We start from the raw sequence: 15,977 nt of genomic DNA on the forward strand, positions 1-15,977 counted from the left end.
TTTTTTTTTTTTTACTTTCTTGACAAATTTTTAAGTGTATGGAATACTACTGTTAACCGTAAGTGCAACATTGTACAGCACATCTCTAGACCTTTCTCGTCTGGGTAACTGAAACCTCACGCACACTGAGTCACGTTCCTGCTTGCCCCTCCCCTCAGCCCCTGGCAAATTCTGTTCTACCTTCCGCCTCTACGAGTTCAAGTTCAAGCGCTTTCATTCTCTCATATAAATGGAATCCCACAGTATTTGGTCTTCTGAAACTGGCTTAGTTCACGGAGCCCCACACCCTCAAGGCTCATGCATATTGTAGCTGGTGTCAGAATTTCCTTCCTTCTTAAGACTGAATACATAATATCCCATCGTATGGATGAACCACACCTTCTGTATCCGTCCATCTGCCGGTGGACGTTTTGGTTGCTTCCACATCTTTGCTGTTGTGAATAACGGTGCGATGAACGTAGGAGGGCGATGATCGCTTCAAGATCCTGACTCTAATTCTTCTGGAGAAATTTGCACCAGTAACATTGCTGATAGTTCTATTTTTAACTGGCTGAGGAAACTACACTGTCTTCCACAGTGGCTGTGCCATTTTACCTCGCCACCAATGGTGCACGGGCCTCCCAATTTCTCTACCTCCTCACCAGTACGTGTTTTCTCTCCATATGTAGATATTTTTAATGGCCATCCTAACAGGTCCCAGTGGGATGGTTTTGACTGGCATTTTCCTGATCAGCGATGTTGAATATCTTTTGATATGCCCGTGAATACATCCATTGGCCATTTGGATGTCTTCCTTGGAGAAATGTCCATTCGAGTCTTTTGCCCATGGTTTAATTGGGTTGTTTGAGTTTTTCTGCTATCGAGTTATAGGAGTTCCTTGTGTGTTACGGGCATTGGTTCCTTATCAGATGTGTGGTTTGCAAATACCCACTGCCGTCCTTTAGCTTGTTTTCTTTCTTTCCGGATCGTCTCCTTTGCTCTGATCACTTGGCTTTTTAACGCTTTTTCTTTCCTTTTTTTTTTTTTTTTTTTTTTGTCTAATGTTTATTTATTTTTTTGAGAGACAGAGTGTGAGTGGGGCGGGGGCGGGGGCAGAGACAGAGGGACACACAGAATCCCAGGCAGGCTCCAGGCTCTGAGCGGTCGGCACAGAGCCAACGCGAGGCTCGAACCCACGGACTGTGAGATCATGACCTGAGCCGAAGTCGGACGCTTAACCGACTGACCCACCAGGTGCCCTGACACTTTTATTTCTTTACCCCACGTCCGCCATCTGCCCTCGCTTAAGTCACCAGTGCTCTCAGACAAACTGTAAGTGCACAGAGGAGGCCTCCTCCGTGGGGTGAGCCGTTTTACAGAACACAACTCTTCTGTCGCACAGATCACCTTTGCATCATTGATTTGTTTGGCAAAAATCACGTTAGGCCCAGCTTTACACAACCAGAACCCAGGTGCACTTTCCACCAAAACGTGAACAGATCTGCACGTGGGAGGTGGTGGGGGCGGGGGGGTCTGGCTGGCCGGACACAGAGCACGGGGACCTTTTCGGGGGACATCAAGTCCGCTCTGTTGAGGACAAGCCATAGACTAGAACGGGCGTCTAGGAGCTATTGGCATCCATCCCACGGTAACGACCGACCGCTCGTACACTCTTGAGTGTCCCCAGGCCTGAGGCTCTGAGGGGGGTCACAGTGGGAGTCAGGTGCTCGCTGGCCTTGGCAGGGTTGAGTTTCTGTGGTACCCAGTTCAGAGGAATCAGCTCCTGGGCTCCCCGCCCCCAACCAGGTTGGAGAGAGGTTTGGGGAGAAACCACCAATCACTTCCGTCTTTTTCAAGGTCTCTTCCGGTCCTGGGGGTCACGGCAGATCCCAGAGAAGCAGAGCCCTGACACCAGGGGGACCAGAGAAGGAAAAGCCCATTCAGCCGGGCGGCATAATTATCCCACAGAACAAGTGCCCCGGGTACGTGGCCTCAACTCGAAAGGGCACAGCCCCCTGGGGGTCTGGCCGAAGGCAGATTCTGGACTTGGGCTGGGAGTCTGCCTTTCTAACACGCCCAGTGATGCTGGTGCTGCAGGACCTGAGCTACATCAGAGAAGCCGGGGCAAGCCCTTGACCGGCCGGGAGAGAGGGCACCGTGAACAGCGGTGATCTTTAGATTCTGCGTGGAGCAGGGACAGCCCTGGGCCTTGAAGGCCGGGCAGAATGGGTGTCGTACTGGTTGCTGGGGCAACGTTCCATTTTCCTCCAAGCAGAGGTCCGACTTGTGCTGACCCCGATGGTGAAAACCGAAGGAAAGACGGATGGACGGACCGGGGATGCTCGTCCTCACTTAATTCAACCGGATTCATCAGAGACACTGGCGTCTGGCAAAGTAGCTACCTGGGGGCTTTGTGGGGGTGGAGGCGGGCTTTTACAGCCGGCCGAGCTCCTGACAGGACAGAGCTGTGTGCGGCCGAGACGGAGTTCAGATAGCTTTGCCTTTGGGCCACCGGTGGGGTCCCTTGCCTTCCAAGGGCAAAGCTTGTGCTTTTAGAAATCTCTTACCACGGAAGCGATTAGCCAGCCAGACCTGTTGTCCTTTTGCAAGCAGCAAATTACCCAGGAAAATGTAATTACCCATTCACTCTGTTATTAGTGCACAGCTACGAAGATACTGAAGCAATGGCCCCTTTCATGGTATTTCAAAGCTCACTCCCACGATGCGTCCCTGATATTAAACACAATGAGACTTTTTTGAATTCAATTAAGCATTTGCCTACTGTGACTCTTTATTCATTGCAAATTGTCTCAGTAAATAATCTTCATCAAAAGTCAGAACCAATCCCCATTAGTTGTTTAGATTAATTAATGGATCCCCCCGGAGCCACCCAAATGAATTCAATTCGAACGTCAACAACTTGACCACGGAGTTTCCCAGGTTGGCATTAAGACAATATTAAACCTGGAATAAGTCACATTTAAAATGTTAATTCAGAGAAGCTCTCCATTTAGAGCATTTAATTAAATCCTTAAATAAACTGCATGGGCTCAGTACCAGATGGTTCTGCAGTTTCATTGCGGCACCGAGCTGGCACAGTGAAGATAACCAGGATATATAGAGTAATAAAATCTAATCTCGTTTCCAGTGGGGAGATTCAGTGTATACACACAACCCAGGCTCAAATTGTAAGTTAATTACATTAACCCCAGTGTACTCCGGGATCTGAGCAGCCAGAGATGAAACTAGTCTTTTTCCTATCGTAAGGTTCTTTTCAACTTCACTATATTAATTTTTAGCCAAATACTAACTCATAAGGAAAATTGAAGTTAATGTAGCCAAAGATAAAGTAATGCAGCCTTAATATTCTGAGGGGATTATGGAGACCCGTGAAAATACACTCTGCAAATGTCATGGACTCGGAATGGATTTATGGGGGGTGGGGGGGGAGGAGATGAAGACACGGAGAAGGCTCTTGTCTCCGCCCATTTCCCCCCCTCCCACCCGAGGGTTAATAAAGGACTTAATCTAAGAAACTCGGTCCTGGAAATCACGCAGTCCCACGAGGGTAATGGAGAGCGTCTGTTGGGGGAAGGGGCGCCTGGCCGCCGGGAGAAGTCACTCTGTCATCTCGGATGCAGGCGATGGGGCCCAGGTGTCGCCGGGCAGCAAGATTGCGTCCCCCTGCCCGCACGTGGTCCGTAAATTTCTACGGCTCAGCCCCTTAATCTCCCTGTCCTCGGAGCATCTGTCCTCCGCGAGGAGGGACAGGGCGAACGGCTCTTCCCAGCCTCCTTGGCGAGGTGCCCAGGGGGACCCCGGTCCTCCCTCTGCCAGCCCAGAGACCCTCAGGCGGCACCTGGCACCATCACGGTGATGTTTCGTCACGCGGTGGTTGACGATCTGGGGCAGACCTACTTTTGAAGGAGTTTCCCCCCAAAGCCTATCGACTCTCAAACAACTAAGAGATGCTCTCTGCAGCAGCATCCATTCAGCCCCGAGAGTCTGGCATTTTCGAGTAGCTAAGACTCCCAGGACCATCCCCCTCCAGGAAGGGGGAGACTAGAAAACCCCAAAGCTTCTAATTTGCCTCAGAAGAACAACTTTCTGCTCCTAGAATTCCAACCAAAGCAGCGGGAAACGTATTCAGTCTCCAACCACCTCATCCTAGGAAGTGACTCTCTCGTCCCTAATGGGCCATCACTTCCCTGCGCTCGCCTTCCCATTTGACCTTCCACCAAGCTCCTATTTAAGTTTCCTTTTTCACCCTGACCTTGACTGTTGGACTTCTCGCCAAAGGGTCTCAGACTGAGGTCGCTGGCAGGTTTCGTCTGAACGCCGACTCCAACTGATGGTGGCTTTTCGGAGGGCTGTGTTAAGTAGGATCCTGAGCCTGAGTCCAGTCTCCAAGAGGAAAGAGCCGTGTGCTATTGGCGATATTTGTCGTGTGTGTGGGCGTGTTTCTGTGTGCGCGTTTACACTGTGAATACTTCATCGTTTAAAAAAATACCACTGTGAAAATTTCCACGAATAGTTACGCTTTATTTTGATTGTCTTCATCTGTTGGTTGTCTTTTTGTTTGTTTGTTTGTTTGTGGACTTTGTCTTCTGATTCTTTGCTGGTCATGGTCAAATAGCACAGCTTTGGCAATGAGTCTGTGCCTCAATGCTCACCCTTTGTTCAGACTCCTAGGAGGGGGATTACTACATCAAGGATAATAATAATAATTAAATAAATATTAAATAAATAAATAATAATTAAAAAAAGATCAAATGACTTAAACACTGAACGCTTTGTTATGATGAGCTTAATAACTTAAACAGAAATTCCTGAGTATTTGAATTAAGAGATAACTCGTGGAGAGCAAGGTTTAAAGAAACAAGCAGGTGGTTTGGTGTGTTCTAGGAATCCCTGCTTTCTGTGGTTCCTAGTCATCGCATCAAAGACGTTAGCGCTGGAAAGGAGACAGGAGGCCAGGTCTTTGGACAGAGGAAAACAAAGCCTGGAGAAGTTAAGGGGCTTAACAAAGCCACACAGCCAGGCCGTGGCAGGCGGAGTCCTGCTTCGGTGGTGTGGCCGCTGCAGCTCGCTCTCCCCACATCTGTTTGCACAGACCTGCTTCCTGTGGTTCTGTTTCCGGCTCTCTCGGAACCCGCAGCTCACGCTTCTCTTTATACCTTCAGTGGTGGATCTTTTATTGCCCGGTCGGACGCAGGGTCCGTTGTTCCCAGGACTTTCTTCTCCGATGCGTGGCTAATCCTGTCGCCCCCAAATTTCTCTTGTTCTGCTCCCCTACCCCGTGGGAAGAAATAGAGGCTTGTTGTGCTGGGTCTCTACGTCGGAGTGTAGGCTCACTTGTTCGCAAGGTAAAAACAAAACGAAACAAAACCAAAAAAAACCCCCAAAAATAGGCTTTGGTTTTTTTTATTATTTTTTGACATGTGCATTTACTTTTGAAGGAGACAGGGTGTGAACAGGGGAGGGGGAGACGCAGAAGGACCTCCCTCTCCTCCGTCACGTCAGCGCCTCAGCCTACAGTCCGGGCAGCGTCTGCCTAGCAGGCGAGGGGCTGGGGAGCCCATGTCCCTGCAAATCAGACGCGTCACGGGGGGTCGTGCAGACCACTGCGCCGGAAGGGTGGGGGGCAGCCCTGAATATGCAGCAACCCAGGACGACTGCACGGGAGAGGAGGCGCTGATCGCCCTACTCGCCCTCGCTGGGCTGGCCCCGCGACTCCAGTCTCCTTGCCGCCCGGTGAGCCAGCTGGATGCAGCTCAGCTGGGACAAAAGAGAGCCGAGGCAGGGGGGTGGGGTGGGGGGGTTTGGTTTTCATCCTGTTCTGTGTGTTTTGTTTCTGAAATACAAAAACGGCCTCAGACTCAAAACGTTTCTTCCCTTCCTTTTCCTCCGAAGAGAAGAAACGGGGAAGAGTGTCGGTCGTGACTGGTCCCGGCCTCGGCTTGGCAGATAATCCGGATTTCTTCCGGGCCTCTGCAGCTGTATCGCAGTCGTGCAGGACAGGAGTCTCCTTCGGCGGACAGAGAGCTTAGTAAACGGCAAGAAAAAGGCCATCTTTTCGAGAGCCTGATCTCCAGAAACCGATCGACTCCGTTTCCTGGAGCCCTCATGTCACCTCATCGAGATGGAAAGGGGTCAAAGTCCTTGCCGTGGTGACGTGGGAAACTAAGGCAGAGGAGAAACTAAATTCCCTTACTGCCTACAGCCCGCTGACGAGTCCTGGAAATGAGCAGAATGACCTTCCTCTAGGAGCTCGGCTGCCTCGATGGTGACACTTTGCGGGGGGCAAAAGGGAATCTCGGCTTAACGTGATCCCAACCTCGGGGACCCTGTAAGTCAACTTCCTTTATCTCGACGGCCCCAAGCTATATGCTGGCAATCCCACTCCAAGCTCATGGCCCCCGATACACATCTGAAGGGTCTCAGGACGGAGGTTTTGCTAAATGGTAATAAATTGAGTTTTCCTAGCAACAGCTAGCCCCTCAAGGTCCCGGAAACCTTGCTTCCAGGATTCCTCAGAGACGTACGCTGTCCCTGCCCCCCTCCCCACCTGAGGGGATACAACCCGTCACCCATCACAACCCCAGCGCAGCTCTTCCTGCCCACGGGTCCCGTCCCCCTGTCCCCGTGCTTTAACAAAATTGCCTTTTGGCACCCAAGACGTCTCGAGAGCTCTTTCTCGGCTGTCGGCTCCGGGCCTCCCCCCACCCCCCGCAAAACTTCATCAGTGGTAACAGCGTGGTGAAGGCCCAGGCGAGCCGTTCGTAGAAGCCATAACATAAAATGCTGCATGATTTTTGTGACCGTGACCTAGATTTAGGCTGCCCCGGAGGGCAGGGCAGCGACCGCCCCTGAGTGAGAAACAGGGGTGATGGGGCCTGCGTAGCCGGCCCTGGGATGAGCCAGTGTGCGGGCGATAGTTTTGTTTCGGAGCGGAGCGGGGCCAGCTGCCCTCTGACTGCACCTGCAGGGACCAGCATCCCCAGAGTGGCCAGCGCCGCATCCGGGCTCCCCCAGCTCCGCCGGGCCCTCCGCTGTGGCACCTTGCGTCCGGGGCGGAAACTGCAGCTCCCATTCCCGGCACAGACGGATTCTTCTGGCAAATTCACCACTGGTTCAGGATGCGGGGCGGCTCTGAGGCCCTCCCTGACCGTCTCTGCCCCGAAGGCTCGGGTCCGAGGGAAGCGGTTCTATCCCCCCAGGGCGGGCGCTGCAATTGGGAGCCGGCACCTGAAGCAGCCTCTCAGGGCTGAGCCGGTCAACAGGTGGTAATTGGGGTCCTGTGGGCTCCCCCCGCCTCCCTCCCCGGTCCCCTCTCCCCACGGAGTGAACAGAGGACCTGGCGGCTACCCTCTGGGACTCTGGGCGAGAAGGAGTTCGCCGTCTGGAGCTCGGTTCTTGCTCTGACCCATCGCCGTGACCATCGGGAGGCCTCACCGCACCGCGATAGCCCCGCACGGTTGCGGGCACAGGTGCTCAGCCCGGCGTCGCCAGGTCGGGCAAGCAAGGGCTGTGGATCCTGGTGCTCAAACAAGATGGTGAGGCCCGGGCGTGTGTTCGCCTCCCTCTCCGAGCTCCCCGGTGGGCTTCCTTTCATGGTGGGTCCTGGCCGGCCCAGACCGTCGTCTCACCAGCTTGAAGACGGCCTGTTCTTTCCTCACAGCGCGCTGGACAGATTGTACAATCACAGGGCATGCCTGACCGACGGACCCACTTGGGGTCAGGCGGCTGGTGAGGGAATAGCAGACGCCGTCTGGGCCCAAATCCCTCTGGCCCGCCTGCGAGCCCAGCTGTGGGCCCGCTGTGTAGGAAGGTGCCTCCAGCCCTCTTGTGTTCTGGCTCAGGGCTTTTCCAGAGCTAAGACAGGGGGCCCTGGGGGCAGGCGACACCCCCAGGAGCAGCCCCCTGCCAGTGGGGGTACGGAAGTCCGTGCCTGCAGAAGGACAAACCGAGGCAGAGAGCCAGCCCCACCTGAAGCACGTGCACCGAGAGGAATTCCAGTTGAGGGCGAGGGCAGGGGTCCCAGCAGGGCCGTCGTGGGGTGAGCGGGTCAGGTCTCCTCCTCCTGTGGCCTCCGCAGTGAAGGGTAGGACTCCCGGAGATAAACTTGTTTTCCCTTTGGCATCGGTTTCCTGTCGCTGCTATTAACACATTACTGTAAACTTGGGGCTTGAAACAACACACATTGATTCTCCCACGGCTCCTCCTCCGAGGCCACTGGTCTGAAATCAAGATGTCAGCAGGGCCTCACTCCCTCCAGGGGACGATCCTTCCTGCCTCTTACAGCTCTCGGTGACTCCAGATGGTCTTGGCCTGTGGCAGTGTTCCCACAGTGACTGCCTCCCGAGGTCACAAACCTCCCTCTGCCTTTCTCTCGTGAGGACACCTGCAATGACATTTAGGGTCCCCTTCCCCCCGAGAATGCAGGATGATCTCCTCATCCAAAGATCCTTAATCACGTCTACAAAGACCCTTTTGCTTTAAAAAAATGTTTTGATGTTTGTCTGTTTTTTGAGAGAGAGACAGAGAGACAGAGGTCGAGCAGGGGAGGGGCGGAGGAAGAGGGAGACACAGAATCTGAAGCAGGCTCCTGACTCTGAGCCATCAGCACAGAGCCCGACGCGGGGCTCCAACTCCATGAACCGCGAGATCATGACCTGAGCTGAAGTCGGACGCTTAACTGACTAAACCACCCAGGCGCCCCTACAAGGACCCTTTTTCTAAATAAGATAACACCTCACTTGCGGAGATTTGGATTAGGGGGCGTGTTTTCCAACCGACCACACCCTTTTGAGCAAACTTTCTGACTCTGAGGCCAGATTTCTCGTCAGTCTCTGTCTACCATTTTCTTTGGGAATCTTGTTTTTAACCTTTCTGAAAACTTCCCAATGCAATTTTAAAAGTAACAATGTAAAGCCCCAGGTAGAGTGAGTGCATGGGCCCTCCTAGGATATACATGAGACAAAGCTGGGGTGACCCAGGCTCATTAGGCATTCATTAAGCACCTACTGTATGCCAGGCTCACTCACCCCTCACAATGACTCACCATCCCATTTTATAGGTGCAGAAACAGAGGTCCAAGATCGTAAGGAGGTCACACAGCCTGTGAAGGGCAAAGGGCAGGGCGAGGCCCTGGGGTCCACGTCCTATAAGTTCAAGTGCAGGTTCTTGCTCTGGGTCTACTGGGCTTGTCTGAGCCCACTCACTACATTGGGCTCACTTGAAACATTTGTTAGTGGCCTCCAGTCCAGACTGGACTTTCTATGTGTCACTTCCCACCCTTTCAGACCCCTTTCCCTTGCGCTTCCTAGTGCCAGGCTGGGCTATTCAAGGTCCCCAGGTGGCAGACCCCTTCCTGTGTGGGCACAGAGGTCCCTGTCCTGAAGGTCCCTGGGGCACGGGGCTCCCGTGCCCGGCTCCACAGGCAAGAGTGCTCATGGCTCCTTCTCCTGCCCACCCCCTGCCCCCATGGACCCCAGTGTGAAAGGTCCTCTCGGAGCCCAGCCCTCCCACAACCCCGTCCCCACATCACACTCTAAATGACAGCGCTGACCCTTCCCTTCCTCCTCTGAAATCTGAACTGTCACCTTCTGGGGCTGCCCCTGTCCACCCACGTCCCCCTCCCTGCTAAGAGCACAGAAGCATTAAATTCTCCATCTTCTTCAAAGATCATTAGCCGAGAGCAAGCTACACATTGACTTTCTTTTCCTTCTTCTGGTTCATGGCTAAACACGGGGACCTCCGGCCACCGTCGGAGGGCAGGGCACTTTTCCCAGGCTCTGCCTTGTGTCCTTGAACTTGCCTTCTGGCCGCCTCATGATCCCCACAATACAACAGGCACGCGCCATCCCAGGGCCCAAAACAAGGCCAGCCTTGTGCTCCTAGGGAAGGGGGTGCTGGGCTGCCCCCCTCCCTTTTCACGGCGCCTTTGGGATGTTTCTCCGATTCGTGTATTTTCCCAGAAGTCACCTACGAAATCCTTTCTCTCTGCGATATTTTTGCCATTAAACAGACCTATCCAAGCGGGTGTCCCCAGACCATTTGAAATTCTCCCCCTGGTGTTTGTGCCGGAGACGATGGGCCTAAGTGCGCTCTTCTGAAACGTGGCCGGGCCTGGTCCCCAGCCTGGGCGATGCCAGCTTTCCGTGAAGTCTGAGGTCTGGCCCCGCTCCGGACCTCATCCCGGAGAGCGGTGCTGACACAGATGTGCTCTGTGCCCTTAAAAACGGCCGGCCGGTGGCAGATAAAATCCGATACTCTGCTCGGCGGAGGCAGCCTTAGCCTGGGGCTCGAGAGCCCTTGCGCAAATAGACTCTTTGTCCAATCTGTCACATGCTCCCTCTGTGCGGATTCCATGGTGGCTCCGAGGAGACCTGTAGGGAGGGCTCCGGGCTGTTCCAAACCGCCTCTATAAATAGCCAGCCTCAGGAATTCGCGTGGACTGTTTTCACAGGTTTGCGACTTCATTTTTCCAGTAATCCAGCTGAGCGCGTCTGGGCTGGGGCCACGGCAAGGGGAGGTCTTGGAGGGGGTGGGGGAGCTCCCTCCCCGCCTTTTAGGAGGGGTCGACGGGAGGCCAGGGCCGCCGGCCTGCCGGCCTCAGGATCCCTGGACTGTCGCCGGCACTGTGGCCAGGACGCGACTCTGGTCATCTGGGACCAGCCGCGGTGCCCAAGTCCAAAAGCATCTTCCCCGGGCCTGTCCTTGGCCCCCACATCTGGTAAGCATCCAACCGAGACAGAAAGCACCGCGTGAGAGGAACCCAGTCTGCGCGGTCACAGAAGCCCCTTTCTGTCAAGTCTGTGTACTTGCAGGGGGCCGTGCGCCCATGACCAACAGCCCGCGGGGCGAGCCCCGCGCATCGGTGACCAGCCGGGTTTTGCTTCCTCGTCAGGGACACGGGGGAACGTAGCCCAAGGGGTCTCCAGCCCCACCGGATTCGGCTCAACGGCCTCGATGGCGTGCCGGGGCCCCTCGCACGCAGCAGGCCGAGAGAGGGGTGTGAGGCAGGGGGCGGGTGCCAGGAGTGGGGTCCCCGGGGGGCCTGCAGGTGGGGGGATCAGGCGTGGCAAGGGGCGCGGAGGTCAGCTGGGCCCGGAGAGGAGGGCTCCAAGGGAAATGGCGCGAGGAACGGGAGCCGTGGCTGGAGCGGAGGGGAGCGGTTTTGCCTCGTGGAGGCGTGGGAAGGCCAAAGACTGCCAGGGCCAGGATTCCAGAAGGCCAGCATGCCCCCGCAAGCAGCCCCTCCCCTGGCCCCCCCGGCCCCGGATCTCTCCCTCCTCCCTGCACTAGTCCTGATATCCCAGCTCCTTGTTGCCTGGCTTCATTCACTCATTTATTCATCCTCTAGGGAATTATCTATCGCACGGCTTCCATGATGCTCTGCGGCTGCCCTCCCGACCCCTGTGCAGACCTGCCACGGACCCTGATACCCCACGTGGACGCCTCCCCTCCTGCCCCCTGCACCCCTCACCCCTGCCCTCTCCATGTTGCCGCTTCCAGCTGTGCTGGGGAAACACCTCAGTTGGGTCTCGTCCCCCAGGAGCCCCCAGAGCGCGGACCCCGCAACAGCACGGGCCCGGGGGATGGGACCCTCAGACGGCCAGCGCGAACAAGACAGCCAACGGGAAGTCCCTTCCCTGTCCTCCCTCCACGGCCAGAGGAGCGACGGGTTTGGGGTGACCGGGCTCTTGAGCAGAGTAGCAAGTGGAATTAACAGGGAAGAAATAAATTCAGACGCAGACAGCTAGAAGCAGAGATTCGCTGAATTTTTCCCGAAAAGGAAGGTGCGGGGCGTGGGGGGGGGGGGGGGCCGGGGGGAGCAGGCCTCACTCCGGCTCCCGGGGAAGCTCCCTCCTACCCAGCTTGGGCGTTTGCAGCAGGAAGCGACTTGTGATTGTGCCGATTTCATGGTGGAGTCGTGCAGCACAGGACAGCTGTGCAGACCGCATCCGTTGGCCCTTGCACAGCAGCGCCTTCTCGAAGGGAGGCCTGCGGGACCCAGTCCCTGTCGGCTGCAGGAGCCCCTCGAGTGGCTAAGGCTGTCCCCGGGGACAGAGCCCAGCAGACCAGCCTGAACACCGGTGCGGCCACTCACCCCGGCCACGCGCCCTCGGCCGAGCTGGCCGCCTCACGGGACCATGACGCACCCCACGAGACGGAAGACAGGAACGTTCAGCACACGCTGGGCACGACACGTGTGCAACAGGAGACACCTGCCATTCTTGCTGGGACGGCTGTCACAGGACCGGGGCGCTCGCGGGCTCCCACAGACAGGAGGAAGGGGAGGCCCGGCCGGGCAGGGACAGAGGACACCAGCCCAGAAGACTCCACGAGGTCCCTAAAGTCACAGGTGACCCGTCAAAGGTGATGGAGAACAGGTGCGCCCTCGTACAGCCGGTCAGCCCGGACGTGAGGTGCACCTACCTTTTGGACTGATGTCACCGCGTCGAGAGACATCCGTGGGGAAGGGCCTCCCTGACACCCCGGCAGCCCTCACTTCGGGTCGCCCCTGTCCCCTTTGACTAACGGCTGACCTGACATCTTTCAGCGGGTGACCTTGTTGCAGCCGGTAATTCAAATATCTTTCAGCGTCAGAAATAATAAGCCCCACCGTGAGATGAACAAACAGAGCTTAAGTTGAGTGCAGATTAATGGGGTTTTAATATTCCTAATTTAATCACTCTTTTCTGTCGCTCTGTGGGCAACATGATGTAGCAGCTAATTATTTTTTTAACCATGATGGGGATCTTTCCTAATCAATTTTATATTTAACATGAATGAAGGGAGGGCAGTGATTAATGAGAGAATAAATCTCACCAAACAGGCACAAGCCAGCAATCAGTTAAAAATACGGCAGGATGATTTTTTTTTTCTTTTCTTTTTTCCTTTTCTTTCTTTCTTTCTTTTTTTTTATCTTCTCGCCGAGCAAATCCTTCAGGGATGGGAAGGAGCACAATGCCAAGTCTGTTTCATTCTGCAAAGAAGAAAGACGTTAAAGTTTTTTAAAAAAAAATGTGTAGGTTGGAAGGGGAAAAAAGCACGCCTGTCTTCTGATCTGAAACGTTGTAACCTGAGCGGTAAATCCCGGGTGCCCAGCTGCTCTTGCGACGTCTGCACCGAGGTGATGTAGCATTAGGAGGTCAACAGTAGCCTAACGTTGTGTCCCTCTGCCTGCGTCACTCAGTCACTCACCCCCTTTCCTCCCGTCTCATGGGGACAGTTTGTCATCTGACCCCGTGGCAAGAGGAAGGGCGACGGGGGGACAGTTAGAGACCCCATTTACACGATTGTCGTTACAGAATATTGTCACAGTTGTTCCCTTCTATTGTTAGGTAATGCTGTTCGCCTGTTACTGCCCCGGATTTGTAAATTCCACGTGATCATAGAGGATTTACACGGAAGGTTCTGTAGTATCTGAGGTTTCAGGGGTCCCCTGGGCGGGGGGGGGGGGGGGGGGGCGCAGTCGGGGAACGCATTTCCGGCACTTAAGGAAGGGCTCCTGGGCATTCAAATGTTGCTGCTGCCTTTACTGGGTGCCCTTGGGCCTCAGTTTTCTCATCTTCTAAAAGGGGGCACACGAGGAGCGCCTGGGTGGTCCAGTTGGTTACGCTTCCCACTCTTGATTTCGGCTCGGGTCGCGATCTCACAGTTTGTGGGTTCGAGCCCCGCGTCAGTCTCCACTGTCAATGCAGAGCCTGCCTGGGCTTCTGTGTCCCTTTCTCTCTGCCCCTCCCCTGCTCACTCGCTCTCCAAAAGGAAACAAACTTTAAAAGAGGGTGGGGCGGGGTCGGGGGGGGGGGGACAGCGATGTGCCCTTGTGCTCCGTTGGCGTGACTCTGGAAGGTGTGTCACAGGCGGGGGCCCCAGGAGCTGGTTGGGAGGCGTTCCTTGAAAGCAGAGCAGGTGAGTGGGAAGTAAGACAGAAGGATGGAGGCCACCCCAGGGGATGGTATCTCGCTGAGCCCACGACTTAGAGACAACGGTCCCGCCCAGGTGCGGTCCCAGCTGGGGGCCCGGGAGCCGACAGGGCACAGCTCACCCATCGGTCACAGGGAGGGGGAGATGTGAATTCCCAGGCGCTTTCGCTCCTCTCGCCCACCAGCCTCCAGCAGCCTGAGGACAGCCTTCTGGCTGCTGACTGTGCACTAACAGGTGGCACTCAAAGTGACAAGGACAGGGACTGCCCGGGGGCTCCACTCACACAGCGGGGATGTGAACGGGCACAGACCCCTGACCGGGGAAGGGGACGGTTGGGTCACAGGCCGACTTGTGCCCCGTGGGTCCCTGGAGGCCTGGGGAGGGCTCTGCGCCCTGGACCCCGCCCCCAGGAGGACCCCAAGGTGCCGGACCCCACGGGCCAAACGGGTCCTCAGCTCAGCACTTGTAGCAAGCAGACGGGGGCCTGTTCGCCAGTGTTTTCACTCATTCATTCAACCCGTATCACACACCTGTGCTAGCCAGCGAGGGCACCTCGGTGCCCCGCGAGCCAGGGGCTGACACCGGAGGAGGAGACGGACTACAGCGACTTCTTAGAATCGGGTGAGGGTCTGGGGGCTCCTGGCCGGCTCTTCCGGTGGAGGCACGACTCTGGGTCTCGGGGTCGTGGGTTCTGGGTGTAGAGATTCCTTACACACAAGATCTTTAGGGGCACCTGGATGGCTCTGTCGGTTAAACATCCAGCTCTTGGTCCTGGCTCAGGTCAGGATCTCACAGTTGGTGGGGCCAAGCTCCGTGTCGGGCTCTGCACTGATGGCGAGGAGCCTGCTTGGGACTCTCTCTCTCTCCCCCCCCCCCCCCGGTCTCTCTGCCCCTTCCCCTCTCGTGCTCTCACGCACTCTCTCTCTCTCTCTCTCTCTCAAAATAAATAGTTAAAAAATAAAAGGAACAATCTAAAAAGAAAAAAGAAAAAGGAACAGCAGGCGAGAGTTTGCAGGCAGAACACAAAGCGGGGAGAGGGCAGAGCGGGCCTGGCTGCCAGAAGGGACCCAGAGCTGACACGGAGCTGAACAAGGAGGTTTGAGCAGAGACCGGCAGGATGTCTTAGAGAACAGCGTTCAAGGCAGTGGGAATAGCTGGTGCAAAGGCCCAGCGGCAGGAAGGTGCCTGGCCCTCAGGAGGCGGAAGGGAGCTGGTGTGGCCACAGCAAGGGTGAGGAGGTGAGGGCTCAGGGACCGTGCAGGTCTGGGTGAGGCCCGGGGCCCCCGCTGAGGACGGCAGCTTCCCTCTGGGCGGTGGGAACCCTCCACTGGAGAGTTAGAGCCGGGTGTTGGAGAACAGCCTCCGGGGCGTGGCTGGGAGATGACGGCGGCCAGACCGGTGTGGACAAGGTGGGAAAGGGCTGGGTCCCAGGCGGAGCCGGGAGGATTTGCTGACAGATTGCGTGTGGGGGGTGAGGGGCAGAGAGGAGCCGGGAGAAGCCCCAGCCTTCCAGCTGGAGCAGCCGGAGGCCCGGAGATGCCGTGAGTCCAGACGGTGGGGCAGGTTGGAGCGTGGCTGTGCTATGGCGGCCAGGTAGGAGTTTGCACCTGTTACGTCCGAAACAGCCGGCAGGCGTCCGAGGGAAACTGTGGAGGTCATGGCTGGGTTGGGGAGTGTGGGACTCGGGGAGAGAGACCAAGTGGAGATGGGCGGCTCGGCACTTGCTTACGGTGAGCTCGGTTCCGTAGACAGAGACCTGCCTCGGACCCTGGATCGCGTCCTTCCCGGCAGTGAGCGTGGAGCTCCTCCAGGAAGCCCTCTGAGCTTGCTTTCTCCTCAGGAGGGAAAGAGAGAGGAGCGTGGAAAGTAAATCCCGGGGCTCTCAGGGCACAGCCACACCCCCTGGCAGGGAACAGTGACGAACACTGGCTTGGGGTGAATGGTTTGTCAAAGGTATCGTTCTTTCATAGACATTAAGCTTTCTTTAAAAAAAAAAAAAAAAGTTTTTTTTTTTAATTTATTTTGAGAGAGAGAGCACATGTGTACATGAGTGGGCAGAA

The 15,977-nt window shown here is 55.8% G+C and overlaps 1 protein-coding gene across 1 annotated transcript in view; it reads left to right on the top strand.

The window, feature by feature from the left end:
- LOC121017974 (uncharacterized) overlaps positions 1-2,866 on the top strand; it is an 8,651-nt gene extending 5,785 nt beyond the window's left edge. Inside the window, exon 3 of the mRNA XM_040456534.1 lies at positions 1,837-2,866. Within this exon, the coding sequence (XP_040312468.1) occupies positions 1,837-2,115 (279 nt within the window). The 3' untranslated portion in view covers positions 2,116-2,866. The remainder of the gene's footprint in view (positions 1-1,836) is intronic.
- Positions 2,867-15,977: the final 13,111 nt, after the last annotated feature.

This window comes from Herpailurus yagouaroundi, unplaced genomic scaffold (genome assembly GCF_014898765.1).
Source record: "Herpailurus yagouaroundi ecotype Mexico unplaced genomic scaffold, PumYag 217, whole genome shotgun sequence".
Lineage (NCBI taxonomy): Eukaryota > Metazoa > Chordata > Mammalia > Carnivora > Felidae > Herpailurus > Herpailurus yagouaroundi.